This window comes from Pelodiscus sinensis, chromosome 3 (genome assembly GCF_049634645.1).
Source record: "Pelodiscus sinensis isolate JC-2024 chromosome 3, ASM4963464v1, whole genome shotgun sequence".
NCBI classification, from domain to species: Eukaryota; Metazoa; Chordata; order Testudines; family Trionychidae; genus Pelodiscus; species Pelodiscus sinensis.
The window spans coordinates 149754639-149767992 of NC_134713.1; the positions used below are offsets into that span (position 1 = coordinate 149754639).

The 13354-nt window shown below is 44.5% G+C and overlaps 2 protein-coding genes across 3 annotated transcripts in view; one reads left to right on the top strand and one right to left on the bottom strand.

Moving 5' to 3' along the window:
- Nucleotides 1-13354, top strand: part of KCTD3 (potassium channel tetramerization domain containing 3) — a 76641-nt gene that overhangs the window by 27967 nt on the left and 35320 nt on the right. For both annotated transcript variants that reach the window (XM_006137347.4, XM_006137346.4), the window contains exons 7-9: nucleotides 2917-3057; nucleotides 6276-6366; nucleotides 8244-8434. In XM_006137347.4, the coding sequence (XP_006137409.2) occupies nucleotides 2917-3057; nucleotides 6276-6366; nucleotides 8244-8434 (423 nt within the window). The remainder of the gene's footprint in view (nucleotides 1-2916; nucleotides 3058-6275; nucleotides 6367-8243; nucleotides 8435-13354) is intronic.
- LOC102451796 (usherin) overlaps nucleotides 1-13354 on the bottom strand; it is a 265927-nt gene that overhangs the window by 21594 nt on the left and 230979 nt on the right. The gene's annotated exons all lie outside the window — the stretch shown is intronic.

Consider the following 13354-nt stretch of genomic DNA (forward strand, 5'->3'; position numbering starts at 1 on the left):
CAATCCATGTCTCTGACTCTGACTCCTGTGACCCTTTGGTAAGAGCCTGCCCTCAGGAAGGTGGGTCAGGCACTCACCAGTTACTTGTGAAGTCCCAGGCTCCTCATGCCCCAGTCAGGTGGAAGTGGAAGAGCTGCTCAGGTAAACTCTCCAGTGAGTGAATGTTGCAGTTGCCTCCAGTCTTCATACACTTTGCCCTTTGTCTTTGGAGGTGCTGTCCTGAGCCTCTGAGGAGACTGTGTTGTAGAATGCCTGATCCCTTCTGGCAGTGCCAGCACTAACATGAAGGCAGTGCATCTCACTGCCCATTCAGGAGCAACAGCTGTGTGCTGTGGGGAGGGGCCACTGCTTTGCTCCTGCCCCAATCTTCATCCAGACTTTGGAGGCTGTCATGGCTGCAGAATAATCCACTAGTGGATGCATGTAGGAATGTAAGAGTTTAACTGTTTAAATGGTTAAGCAATAAGCTTACTGGTTTTTGTTAAGGCCTCCTGGAACATGGCTTATAGTATAAGCAGCCTGGTGTAACCTCAGCCCCGTGGGGTAGGATGGCCCAGCACTATTCTGGCCCCAGGTGGGCAGGGCAGGTAGGAGGGGGTACTGCACATGCTCTGATCCTGGCCGGCCTGACTTGGCTCATGCAGGCCAGTAGGACCCCGCCCCATGCCAGAGCGACCCAAGCCAGACAGGCAGCTAATCAGTTAAACATTACAAGTTTAATCAGTTAACCAGTTAACTAATTCAGTTGTTATTTACATACCTAATTGCATGCAGATATGGAGGCCACATTTGAGAATTATTTAGTTCAGTGATCTCCAACCTTTTTACACCCAAGATCACTTTTTAAATGACAGAACAAGCCAAGATCTACCGCCTGGCCCCTTCCTTGAAGCCTCACCCTCTCCATTATCCTCCTCTCCATCACTTGCTATCCCCAACCCTTATGCTGCTGCTGCTGGTTTTTTTTTTCCCTCCAATTCTTCTGTAGGAAGAGGTTTTTCCAACATTTGGCCTATCTAGACTGGACCAAATGTCAGAAAAACCCCTTCTTTTGGAAGCCCCCTTATTCCTCGTGGAAAGAGGAATATAGGGGTGACCAAAAGAGCATGTTTGCTCTTCCACTTAAAAAAAGTGGAACAACAAATGCATCACTGATGCAGAAGAGTTTTTCTGGGATACCTCCAGAATCCTGAAAAACTCCTGCAGTCTAGCCGTACCCTCACTGGGTTGATATAGGGGTGTGGGAAAGGGTGAGGTGTGCAAGCTCTGGGAGGATATCTGGATGCAGGAGGAGGTGGAGAAGGGGATGCTGGCTTGGGGAGGGGGCTCCAGGCTGGGCAGTGTTGGGGTCAGATGTAGGGTTAGGGTACTAAGCAAGCCACAGGCTTGTGGATGTGAGGGTTCAGGAATATGGGTTGGGGTATGTGAGGGGCTCGGGCAGGGGGTTCCAGTGTATGATAGGCTCAGATCTAGGGTCTGGGATAAGGGGGAGTGCAGGAGTGTTATGATGCTGTGGCCAGATGGGGGCTTGGCCCCAATTGGGGGTTTGTTAGCCAGATTTCATTTTTAAATAAAATACTATGTCAAACACAAAAAGTTTCTGCATTTTCTTTATTTATGAGAAGGGCAGGGAAGCTGTTCTCTGTGGGTCAGTGACCCCTGACTCAAAAGTCAGTTGGGACTACACAAGTGAGATGCGCAAAAAAAAAAAAAAAACACATCCTCCAAGGTGGCTCTTCCCCCCCCCCCCTCCCCAAATGTGGCCCCGACTGTGCTGGTGGGAGCAGGAGACATGGTACTGGGGAAGGGTGCCAGTGGGTGCTGGGGTAGGGGACAGGGTGCCAGTGGGGAGAGTTCTGTGGCCGGGGGCAGGGGAAAGGGAACAGGGTGCTGGGATGGCAGGGTACAGGGTTCTGTGGCAGGGGGCAGGGTGTCAGTGGGGGCAGAGAGTCCCCTGCACCAGCCTCCTCCCAGGATTCCCCCCAAGAGGAGGAAAGCCCTGTCGCACGCCTCCTCCAGGCCCAACTCCCCCCTCCCGCGCAGCAGGGAAGCCTGCGCTTGCACCCCCTTGGGACCAACCCTTCCCCCCCCACACACACACCTCCCTCAGAGGAAGGAAGCCCCATCGCACGGCCCCTCCAAGCCTGACTACCTCCTCCTGCGGAGCAGGAAAGTCCCAGCATGCGCCTCTAGGTACTTACCTGGTAAGTTCTTGGCACACCACAGACTTGGGGCAAGGAAGCAGCGAGTGCATTTCTGGAACCCCTGGAAGTGACGCACAGCTACAGGACTTCCATCCACCCCGTGGGAAGCTTCCACTACCTCCATTGTTGCTTGAGGTAGGTAGTGGGGCTTCTTGGGGGTGGGGGGAAATCGAGGGCCTGGAACGCCTCGCGATCGACTGGTTGGTGATCATGGATTTAGTTAATGAAGTAGAAAGGAAGAACCCCCTTTTTCTACACTGTGACAGAAGGCAATTTTGTTCTGTCTACACTAGAAGTTAAACTATATTTAACATTTGCTGAAGAGGGATGGTTATTGCATTGTTTCAGTTTCTACACACTAATCCAGTAATTGCATCATATCTGTGAGCTATCTACTTGGACTTTTAAATGTAACCCTAAATTAATTCTTGGCTAATAGGTTTCTCACTAGACTAATTTAAAAGCTTTTATGATAACTGGTATTTGTTTATGAACCTGGTAAAACCTTATTAGTTTAAGTTTTGTAGCAATTCATCTAAATTTGGTTTTGGGAATAAAATGCAAGAACACCTTTTGATAACTCTGAAAGATGACTTAGACGTATAAGAAGAATTTAAATATTTTTAATTGTGCTTTGTATATTAACTGTTTTATAAATTATCCTGCCACAGTAAAGGGGGTGAGATAAAATAACTTTTTCTTTTTCTGGTAGGCATTCCCTGTCGTAAAATAAACACTACCACGGGGCTGTGTAGTGATGTTAGAACAGGTCAGAGCCACTGTGAAGCCGAGGTCCGAGGAGGTAGTGTCCAACCTACACTTGCTGGTCCTAGCGAAGGCATGGTCAGGCTAGGTGAGGCAAGTTTTCATCTACTTTGTTGGGGGTAGGATCTGAGCGGTTTGTTTTTTGTTTTAATTCATCATGTTGGCAGTGGCATTTCCAGTGGGAAATACTGCGTTTAAGGGGCTAATGATCTGTCTATGCTCAAACTCTAATGCTTTATCTTTTTCTGTTTTTAAATGTATACTACAGGCAGTCCCCGGGTTACGTACAAGATAGGGACTGTAGGTTTGTTCTTAAGTTGAATCTGTATGTAAGTCGGAACTGGTGTCCAGATTCAGCCGCTGCTGAAACTGATCAGTTTCAACAGCGGCTGACTCTGGATGCCAGTTCTGACTTGCATACAGATTCAACTTAAGAACCCCAGGCATCCCCAAGTCAGCCACTGGTCAGTTTCAGCAGCGGCTGACTTGGGGACGCCTGGGGCAGAGCAGCTGGGGTGCTGCTGGGTTGGTCCAGTAGCGCCGCCGCTCCTCGGCGCTACTGGACCAACCCAGCAGCACCCAAGCTGCTCTGCCCCAGGCGTCCTGATTCAGCCGCTGCTGAAACTGACCAGCAGAGGCTGAATCAGGACGCCTGGCGCAGAGCAGCTGGGGTGCTGCCGGGTTGGTCCAGTAGCGCCCAGAGCGGTGCTACGGGACCAACCGGCAGCGCCCCAGCTGCTGTACCACAGGCGTCCAGAGCAAAGCCGCGGAGCACGGGGGCAGCGGGACAGCCCAGACGCGCCGTGGCTGTCCTGCTGCCCTCGGGCTCCGCGGCTTTGCTCTGCTTTGCTCCCCATCCTCCTGGTCTGCAGAAGGGTCCCGTTCGTAACTGCGGATCCGACATAAGTCGGATCCGCGTAACTCGGGGACTGCCTGTATATACTGTTTTTAAGAATATACTGCACATTCAGCAATACTTGAACATTACATATTCTTTCTGTAGTTTACTAGGGGGCTATGCCCCTGCTTGCTATGCTAGCCAAGCATTACAGAATGTCAAGCATTACAAAATTAGGAAAGGCAGAATTAAGGTTACACACGAAACCTTAATTTGTCCCCTGTATGCATGTGAATTATGATAGCCTTGTTTAACCTCACATAGGAATTCTGTTGCAAAGTCCCAAACACAACCAGACTCTTGGTCCTAGCCCAGTGCTTTAAATGCAAGAGAACATCGTTTCTCTTATTACCTTCTATTTCTTTCATTACTCATCCTTTGTATTGAAATAGACATGGTCTAGTAGAACAGATGATGTGTGATCATGTAACTAAAGATTATATCATAATCCTCTATGCAAAGGGCAACATAATTGAAGATGTGCAGGTAGCTTGACATTTAGCATTTCCTAATGTTCAGGTTCTTGACTTAAACGTGAGCAACATTCTTTTAATGTAGTTTTTGTGTGTATTTTCCTAGTTTTCTTCGAAAAGTCAAACAAATTATTCTTTCTGTAGTTTACTAGGGGGCTGTGCCCCTGCTTGCTACGCTAGCCAACCCCCCTCTTTCTGGGGGATAGGCAACCCCAGCTCTCTCCCCAGCTGCGTCAGCCATGGCTCTTTCTTTCCCCACCCTTCCCAGCTGCGGCTGTACCAGCTCTTCCCCTCCCCTGGTCGCAAGCATACCAGCCCCGACTCTTCACCTGGTGGCTGAGGAGGACCAAGGCCATGGCATGCCAGGCCCAGCTCTGCCACCGGGGAGGGCTGAGCCAAGGCTATGTACACCAGGCCCAGCTCTACTCCTGACAACCATGGAAGGCCAAGGCAACAGCATGCCAGCCCCAGCTCTGGCCCCAGCAGCCAGGGAAAGCCAGTCCCAGCTCTCCACGTGGCAACCGGGGAAGGCTGGGCTGGCAGTGGGTGGGGATTGGCTCCAGGGACAGAGCTTCAGTTGGAAGGGGTGGGACTTGGAACTAGACTTTACCCACCCATTCCTGCCCCCTCAGCCTGTGGCTGTTGTGATGTGATGGTGTCACTCTGTTGTCCCACAGGAATATATATATATTTTTATAGAGAGTTTGTAGCTTCTTTCTTTCATGAATCAGCATATGAACCCTGAATCTTTAACACTTCAACACAAACTTCAACCACTTGAGGTAAAAAATTAACCACAGTATCTGGCAGCTGCAGAATTGTTAGCCTCTGTGGCTCAATCGATATGTATCAAACTGTGTTTCTCTCAGGGACTGTTGTGTACTGTGTCCGCTTGTGTAACCCCATCCTTTGTTTTTTTTTGTTCACCTATCCCTCCAATGCTTTTCATCCTCCAGAGAGCATTGTTGCCCCTTTGGTCCAATTGGCACTAGCCAGTATTTAAGGGTGTAGGGTTATTTCTTTGGGAGGATAAACTAATTATGCAAGTTGGGCATTTCACTGGTGCAGTCTTATTTTATTTATAAAGAATGTACATAAAGACATGTCTTCCTGAACACTGGAGAAACAAATATGCACCCGAATCTTCTGAGAGTCCTGTTGTCCAATGAGCTCTGTCTTGCTATCTCTCAGGACAATCCATACAACTGCTTCTCTTGCTGTCTGGTGACTTTGGCAAACTGTGTGTAGGTGTGGTTTACAGGATCTTTCAAAAAAGCCTGCCATTTTCAAAAGAACTGTGTCTAGACTGCGGTTTCAATTTCGAAATAGCGCTTTTTCAAAAGAGCGGCATTATGTGCTTATGCAACTGAAGCGCGTGATATTTAAATCCTGGCTTCATTTGCAGTTTCGAAGTGCGTCATTTACATCTCTCTGTTGACAGAGGGATGTAGTCTAGACATAAGTTTCCCTTTGGCTACATCTGAGACTAAGCTTCTTGACAAGATTGACACACATTGGAAAGTACTTAACAATAAAAGTCCCTTCCTCTCCTCCCCCCTCCTTTTTTTGCAAGAACACAGACCTAATTAAGTTTGCCTGCCAGTTTTTACTTATTGTGAGACCTTTGATTTAGAAATTATCTGTGTTGCCTTATTGTACAAAATAACGTAAGTTCTGTGTTTTCAGATATCAAAACCATTGGTAGATTTGTAATTTTAAGGGGCACTGTCAATCAAGTAATAAGTTTGTTTGTAGGTACGGCCAGTACACACCATCTCAGAAGGTAAAGTTTCATTTCTACAAAACAGTCAGTCTTGGAAGTCCTAGTTTGAAACACTTTGGGTATGTTCTCCTAAACTCTCACCTAGTATATTTAAGTTGATTAAAGAATGATGTCTGTAATTGAGAATTTTTTTTTTCTTTACTATTTTCTAGGATTTCCTGTGGATCCTCGAAAGGTTCTGATAGTAGCTGGCCATCATAACTGGATTGTAGCTGCATATGCCCATTTTGCTGTTTGCTATAGGTATAAATAATACTACAGAATATCTTGCACCTCTTTAAACAGCTGTCTGCTAATTGCTCTGGATGCCTCCTCCCTCCCTATGCTAGTGCAGAGCTACATGGAGCAGCCAGCCAATCAGCCTGGGAATACAGCAGACATGAATGAGGCCTGTCTCCGGTTCCTGCTGGGCTGCTGGCTGGGAGCTGCCGCGGCCAAAGCCTGCATCTGGCATCCTACCTCCTCCCTCTCCCCAACTACCTGCCCTATGTCACCACCCCCTCCTGCCTCAGATCATTATCCAAACTCTTGGTAACCCTTTTCCCACCATCTCCAGGTCAGAACTCCTTCCCAGACCCTGTACCCCCTCTTACAATCCTCCCCTAAGCTAGAATCCTCTCTAGCACCCATACCCCCTCTTGGACCATGGACCCCAAACCCCTGCCCCAGATCATAACCCCCTCCTTCATCCAAACTCCCTCTGACGCCCCTCCTTTCACTCCAGTCCTCTATACCGATTCCCTTCTGCACCCCCACATGCCATCTCAGACCCTGCACTTCCTCCATAGAAGTGTAGCCTTTGACTTCTTACCAAAATCTTGGAGTGGGCCCCAATGCAAATTATTGCCTCCCTGTATTATTTAGTTGTAATAATAGATGACCAAATAATGTTAGCTGTAAATATAAATATATAATAAATATAATGCAGGAGCTGCATTCAAGTGCACTGATCCAAAATTTCAAGGGAAAGAGAGGTATCCCCATTTGGATTTAAATAGGCTGAAATAGACCTTGAGTTGTGAATGCCTTCTATCTCCCCTAGATAAATAGAATACAACTCTCATGAAGTCACATGCATACTCCATGGCTGGTCCTTGTCTTTTACTCATTTTGATATACACTTAGTTATTGAGTATATGGGCAAATAGATTTATTAATTTCATACTAGAAAAGAAATAACCCAAAAGTGTTAAAATATTCTCTTGTGGTTTTGCATTCTGATGGAGTAAAGTAACTTAATTACAAAGGTTTTCTTTTCTTCATTAAAAGCTATGCAAAAAATAGGAACTGCAACATTATGCCTTGCTTTTTTGTAACTTTTAAAGAATGGTTCGTTTAAAGTATTTTATCTTTTTAGTCAAACATTTTTTATAACATTTTTGTACTGTTTCATTAATCATCTTTTCCTTCTATTCTGTTTCACTCTTCAGCGTTTTCTCCCCCTTCCCCCCATTTAGTATTCAGTTTTTTGTCTGTTAAACTTTTTTTTTCACTTTCCCATTTATTCTCCACCTTCTTTTTGTTGCATCCCTTTTCATGGTTTTCTTCATTGTGTATCAGTAACACTGAATTACAAAGTAAACCTATAAGCAATGGAAAGAATTATTTAGGAATAAGGTTTATCATTTCTAGGCAATGACGTGCATAAATTTAGATTTTTTTTTTTTTTTTTTTTTTTTTTTTTTTTTTTTTTTTTGAGATTCACGTTCAGTTTAGCATGAGTGGGTTCTATTGTTGGTTGGGGCAGAACCTTAAAGCTATGTCTTGAACTGGCAAAGCCAGCATCATAACACTAACATTCCAACCTTTACGTGTTTCCTTCTGACTGGGAGCGATGGTTTACAATGCCATCTTTTCTGGGGCCGCTGAGCAGAGGACTAAATGTTCTGCATTATTAAGTTCCAAAAAGTTAACTTTTTGTGAAGTATTTAATCCAGAATTCCTGTCTTTTATGGTTGTAGGCCTGTGAAGAGTATGTTAATATCAGAATCCATTATTTGATTCTGTTCTATAACTAAAAGGAAATATAGTAGGCTTGTAAGACTGATTATGGATACAGACTCCAAACTTGAAGTTGTTTGGAAAGTATATTTCTGAAACTTATGTTTTTAAAATCTCAGAATCAAAGAATCTTCAGGATGGCAACAAGTTTTCACAAGTCCATATCTGGATTGGACTATTGAACGAGTGGCTCTGAATGCTAAGGTCGTTGGAGGGCCACATGGGGACAAAGATAAGATGGTTGCTGTTGCCTCTGAGAGTAGCATCATCCTGTGGAGCATTCAGGATGGTGGCAGTGGTAGTGAAATTGGTGAGTGTGATAGTTTTGTGCAATAATGTCTTACTGCTAATGTATTCTGTCTCCTAAAAATACAGTCTGGTGTAGTCTACAACTCATAACAAATATTTACAAAGTCTTAATACAAAATAAATCTTGGTACAGAAATAGGATTGCCAGATGGTTTAAGAAAAAAAACAACCCGAACACACGTGCTTAAAAATTTGTCAAGCATAAATAAATAAATAAATAAACCAAAAATTTGTCAAGCAAAAAAAAAAAATCCAACACCATGAAATGGGGACTTTATTAACAACAATCTACATCATATGTTTTACATTAGATTGTGTGGCTTTTATCAATTTCCTAGTGGGAACAGTTAGAAATTCTCCCCCCCTCAGTCAGTTTTGGCTGAGACAAGAGCCCTTGGAGGGAGCCTAAATACGCAGCCAGAAGGCACCTGCAGGCTTCTTTCCCAGACTATGGCTGCACCACATGCTTGAAGAGCGCTCAGGAGCACAGACAGGACTCCTCCTCCCCAAGGCATTGCTCCCACATCAGATGCAACTGAGCAGCAGAGGGCTCCCAGTGCTGAAATGAGATTGCAGCCTCGCCTTCCCAGCCACTTCCCCCACCCCTGCCAGGCTTCTGTCAGGTGCCCAGCAAGAAAAGCAGAAAATATTGATATTTTCTGTGTTGTGTTTTTGTTTTGTTTGTTTTTTTACTGAACAGAAGATGCGATTTCCAGACTGTCTGGGCGAAAACCAGACACCTGGCAACCCTATACAGAAATCTATTATTGGAATTTGTGTGTGTGCCGTTCTGCCCTTCATTTTGGTCTGAAGAAGCTTCTTTTTGAATGGGTGAAAAGAAGAATAATCCAAAAACTGAGTATCTCTCAGCTGCAATTCAGAGCTACTGTTTGTGTTTGTGCCATTTTTAGTTGGTTTAATCTGACAACATAGATTAAAGTTTAACTCAATTCATTAGATTGAATTTGTAGTGCTAAATAATTGAATTTGAACAGAAGACTTTGATGTGAAAGGCTAAGAGTGTAAAACCCAGCAGTACCAGGGTCAGCTCACATGGGCTGTGAGGCTAAAAATTGCAGTGTAGAGTTTGAGCTCAGTATGGAGCCTGGGCTCCAAAATCTGGTGTGGCAGGTGGGTTGGTCTCAGAGCCTGAACATTTACACTAGGCATGTGACCGACTAGTCAACTATCTGATAAGCATTTGACTTATCAGATAGTTGACTAGTTGCTCCCCCTCTTCCTCTGCTGTTGCCTTTATCAGAAAGAGGCACAGGGGAGTAGAAGGGGTGGTTCAAAGTGGCAAAGAGCCAGACCCTGGGCTCCACATGTAGCTGCCACTTTGAAACGTCGGGGAACGTGGAGCTAACAGAGGACTGCTTGAATCCCCTGCTGGCCCTGTGCTCCCTGCAGTACTTTCGCTTGTAGCATTGACTGTTCGATTAGCCCATTAATCTATATTTAACATTTAAGCGGAGAACATGGAGACCTGGGAGATGGGTCGGAAATGGGAGGGAGCGTGGGCTATAATGGCAGAGAGAAAGGAGGATCAGGGCAAAACTGGAAGGCAAGGTCAAATCAGGATCTTAGATGCCTATATACAAATGCGAGAAGTATGGGAAATAAGCAGGAAGAACTGGAAGTGCTAATAAATAAGTACAATTATGACATTTTTGGCATCACAGAAACTTGGTGGGATAATACACATGATTGGAACGTTTGTATGGAAGGGTACAGCTTGCTCAGGAAGGATAGACAGGGAAAAAAGGGAGGAGGTGTTGCCTTATACATTAAAAATGAACACACTTGGGCTATGTCTAGACTGCAGGCTTCTTTCGAAAGAGCCTCTTTCGAAAGATCGCGTCTAGACTGCAGGCGGATCTTTCAAAAGAAAAATCTGCTTTTTCGAAAGAGAGCACCCAGCGAGTCTGGATGCTCTCTTTCGAAGACGGCCTCTTTACATTGAAGAACGCCTTCTTTCGAAAGAGGAACTTTCGAAAGAAGGCGTTCTTCCTCGTGAAATGAGGTTTACCGCCATCGAAAGAAAAGCCGCGTTCTTTCGAAATAATTTCGAAAGAACGCGGCTTGAGTCTGGGTGCAGGGGAAGTTTTTTCGGGAAAAGGCTGCTTTTCCCGAAAAAAACCCTGAGTCTGGACACGGCCTTGGAGTGAGGTGGAGACATAGGAGACAGAAGTATTGAGAGTCTCTGGATTAAGCTAAAAGGGATTAAAAACAAGGGTGATATCATGCTAGGAGTCTACTACAGGCCACCTACTTATTGGGCACAGATTATCCAATAAGTTCTTCGGCTACATTAGAGACAACTTTTTATTTCAGAAGGTTGAAAAAGCTACCGGGGGGAAGCTGTTCTAGATTTGATCCTAACAAATAGGGAAGAATTGGTTGAGAATTTGAAAGTGGAAGGCAGCTTGAGTGAAAGTGATCATGAAATCATAGAGTTCACAATTCTAAGGAAGGGTAGAAGGGAGAACAGCAAAATAGAGACAATGGATTTCAGGAAGGCGGATTTTGGTAAGCTCAGAGAGCTGATAGGTAAGGTCCCATGGGAATCGAGACTGAGGGGGGGGGGGAGAAACAACTGAGGAGAGTTGGCAGTTTTTCAAAGGGACATTGTTAAGGGCCCCAAAGCAAGGTATTCCGATGTGTCGGAAAGGTAGAAAATACAGCAAAAGACCGCCTTGGCTTAACCATGAGATCTTGCATGATCTAAAAATAAAGGAGCCCCATAAAAAATGGAAAGTAGGACAATTACAAAGGATGAATATAGGCAAACAGCACAGGAATGCAGGGGCAAAATTAGAAAGGCAAAGGCACAGAATGAGCTCAAACTAGCTACCGGAATAAAGGGAAACAAGAAGACTTTTGATAAATACATTAGAAGCAAGAGGAAGACCAAGGAGAGGGTAGGCCCACTAGTCAGTGAGGAGGGAGAAACAGTAATAGGAAACTTGGAAATGGCAGAGATGCTCAATGACTTCTTTGTTTCGGTCTTCACTGAGAAGTCTGTAAGAATGCCTAACATAGTGAATACTAGTGGGAAGGGGGTAGTTCTAGAAGGTAAAATAAAAAAAGAACAAGTCAAAAATCACCTAGAAAAGTTAGATGCCTGCAAGTCACCAGGGCCTGGTGAACTACATCCTAGAATACCCAAGGAGCTGATAGAGGAGGTATCTGAGCCTCTAGTTATCATCTTTGGAAAATCATGGGAGACAGGAGAGATTCCAGAGGACTGGAAAAGGGCAAATATAGTGCCCATCTATAAAAAGGGAAATAAGAATAACCCAGGGAACTACAGACCTGTTAGTTTAACTTCTGTGCCAGGGAAGATAATGGAGCAAGTACGTAAGGAAATCATCTGTAAACACTTGGAAAGTGGCAAGGTGATAGGGAACAGCCAGCATGGATTTGTAAAGAACAAATCATGTCAAACCAATCTGATAGCTTTCTTTAATAGGATAGTGAGTCTTGTGGATAAGGGAGAAGCGGTGGATGTGGTATACCTAGACTTTAGTAAGGCGTTTGATACGATCTTGCATGATCTTCTTATCAATAAACTAGGTAAATACAACTCAGAAGGGGCTACTATAAGGTGGGTGCATAACTGGCTGGATAACCATACTCAGAGTAGTTATTAATTGTTCACAATCCTGCTAGAAAGGCATAACAAGTGGGATTCCGTGGTGGTCTGTTTAGGGACTGGCTCTGTTCAATATCTTCATCAACGATTTAGATATTGGTATAGAAAGTACGCTTATTAAGTTTGCAGATGATACCAAGCTGGGAGGGGTTGCGACTAATCTGGAGGATAGTGTAATAATTCAAAATGACCTGGACAAATTGGAGAAATGGTCTGAGGTAAATAGGATGAAGTTTAATAAAGACAAATGCAAAGTTCTCCACTTAGGAAGGAACAATCAGTTTCATACATGTAGAATGGGAAGTGACTGTCTGGGAAAGAGTATGGCAGAAAGCGATCTAGGGGTTATAGTGGACCACAAGTTGAATATGAGTCAGCAGTGTGATGCTGTTGCAAAGAAAGCAAACATGATTCTGGGATGCATTAACAGGTGTGTTGTGAGCAAGACACGAGAAGTCATTCTTCCTCTCTACTCTGTGCTGGTTAAGCCTCAGTTGGAGTATTGTGTCCAGTTCTGGGCACCGCATTTCAAGAAAGATGTGGAGAAATTGGAGAGGGTCCAGAGAAGAGCACTGAGAATAATTAAAGGTCTAGAGAACATGACCTATGAGGGAAGACTGAAGGAATTGGGGTTGTTTAGTTTAGAAAAGAGACGATTGAGGGGGGACATGATAGCAGTTTTCAGATATCTAAAAGGGTGTCATAAGAAGGAGGGAGAAAACTTGTTCATCTTGGCCTCTGAGGATAGAACAAGAAGCAATGGGCAAGGGAGGTTTAGGTTGGATATTAGGAAAAAGTTCCTAACTGTCAGTGTAGTCAGACACTGGAATAAATTGCCCAGGAAGATTGTGGAATCTCCATTTGTGGAGATATTTAAGAGTAGGTTGGATAGGTGTCTGTCAGGGATGGTCTAGATGGTATTTGGTCCTGCCATGAGGGCGGGGGACTGGACTCGATGACCTCTCGAGGTCCCTTCCAGTCTTAGTATTCTATGATCCCTAGCCTACAGTACAATTTGCGTTGAGTCCAAGACAGCTGACACAATCTGAACACAAAAAAAATAGAATTTTTAAAATTTCCTTTCTCTCATCAGTGAAAGCATAGAGGGGTCTGTGAGATTTCATTATATGACCTTTCCTTTTTCAAAGAAATTATTAAACTCTGGAGAAGCCTAGGGTGTGTTTATAAAGCTAGCTGTAATTGCCATTGTAGCCATAGCTATACTATTGCTGCTTATGTCAACACATGATTATTTTTGGATTACTG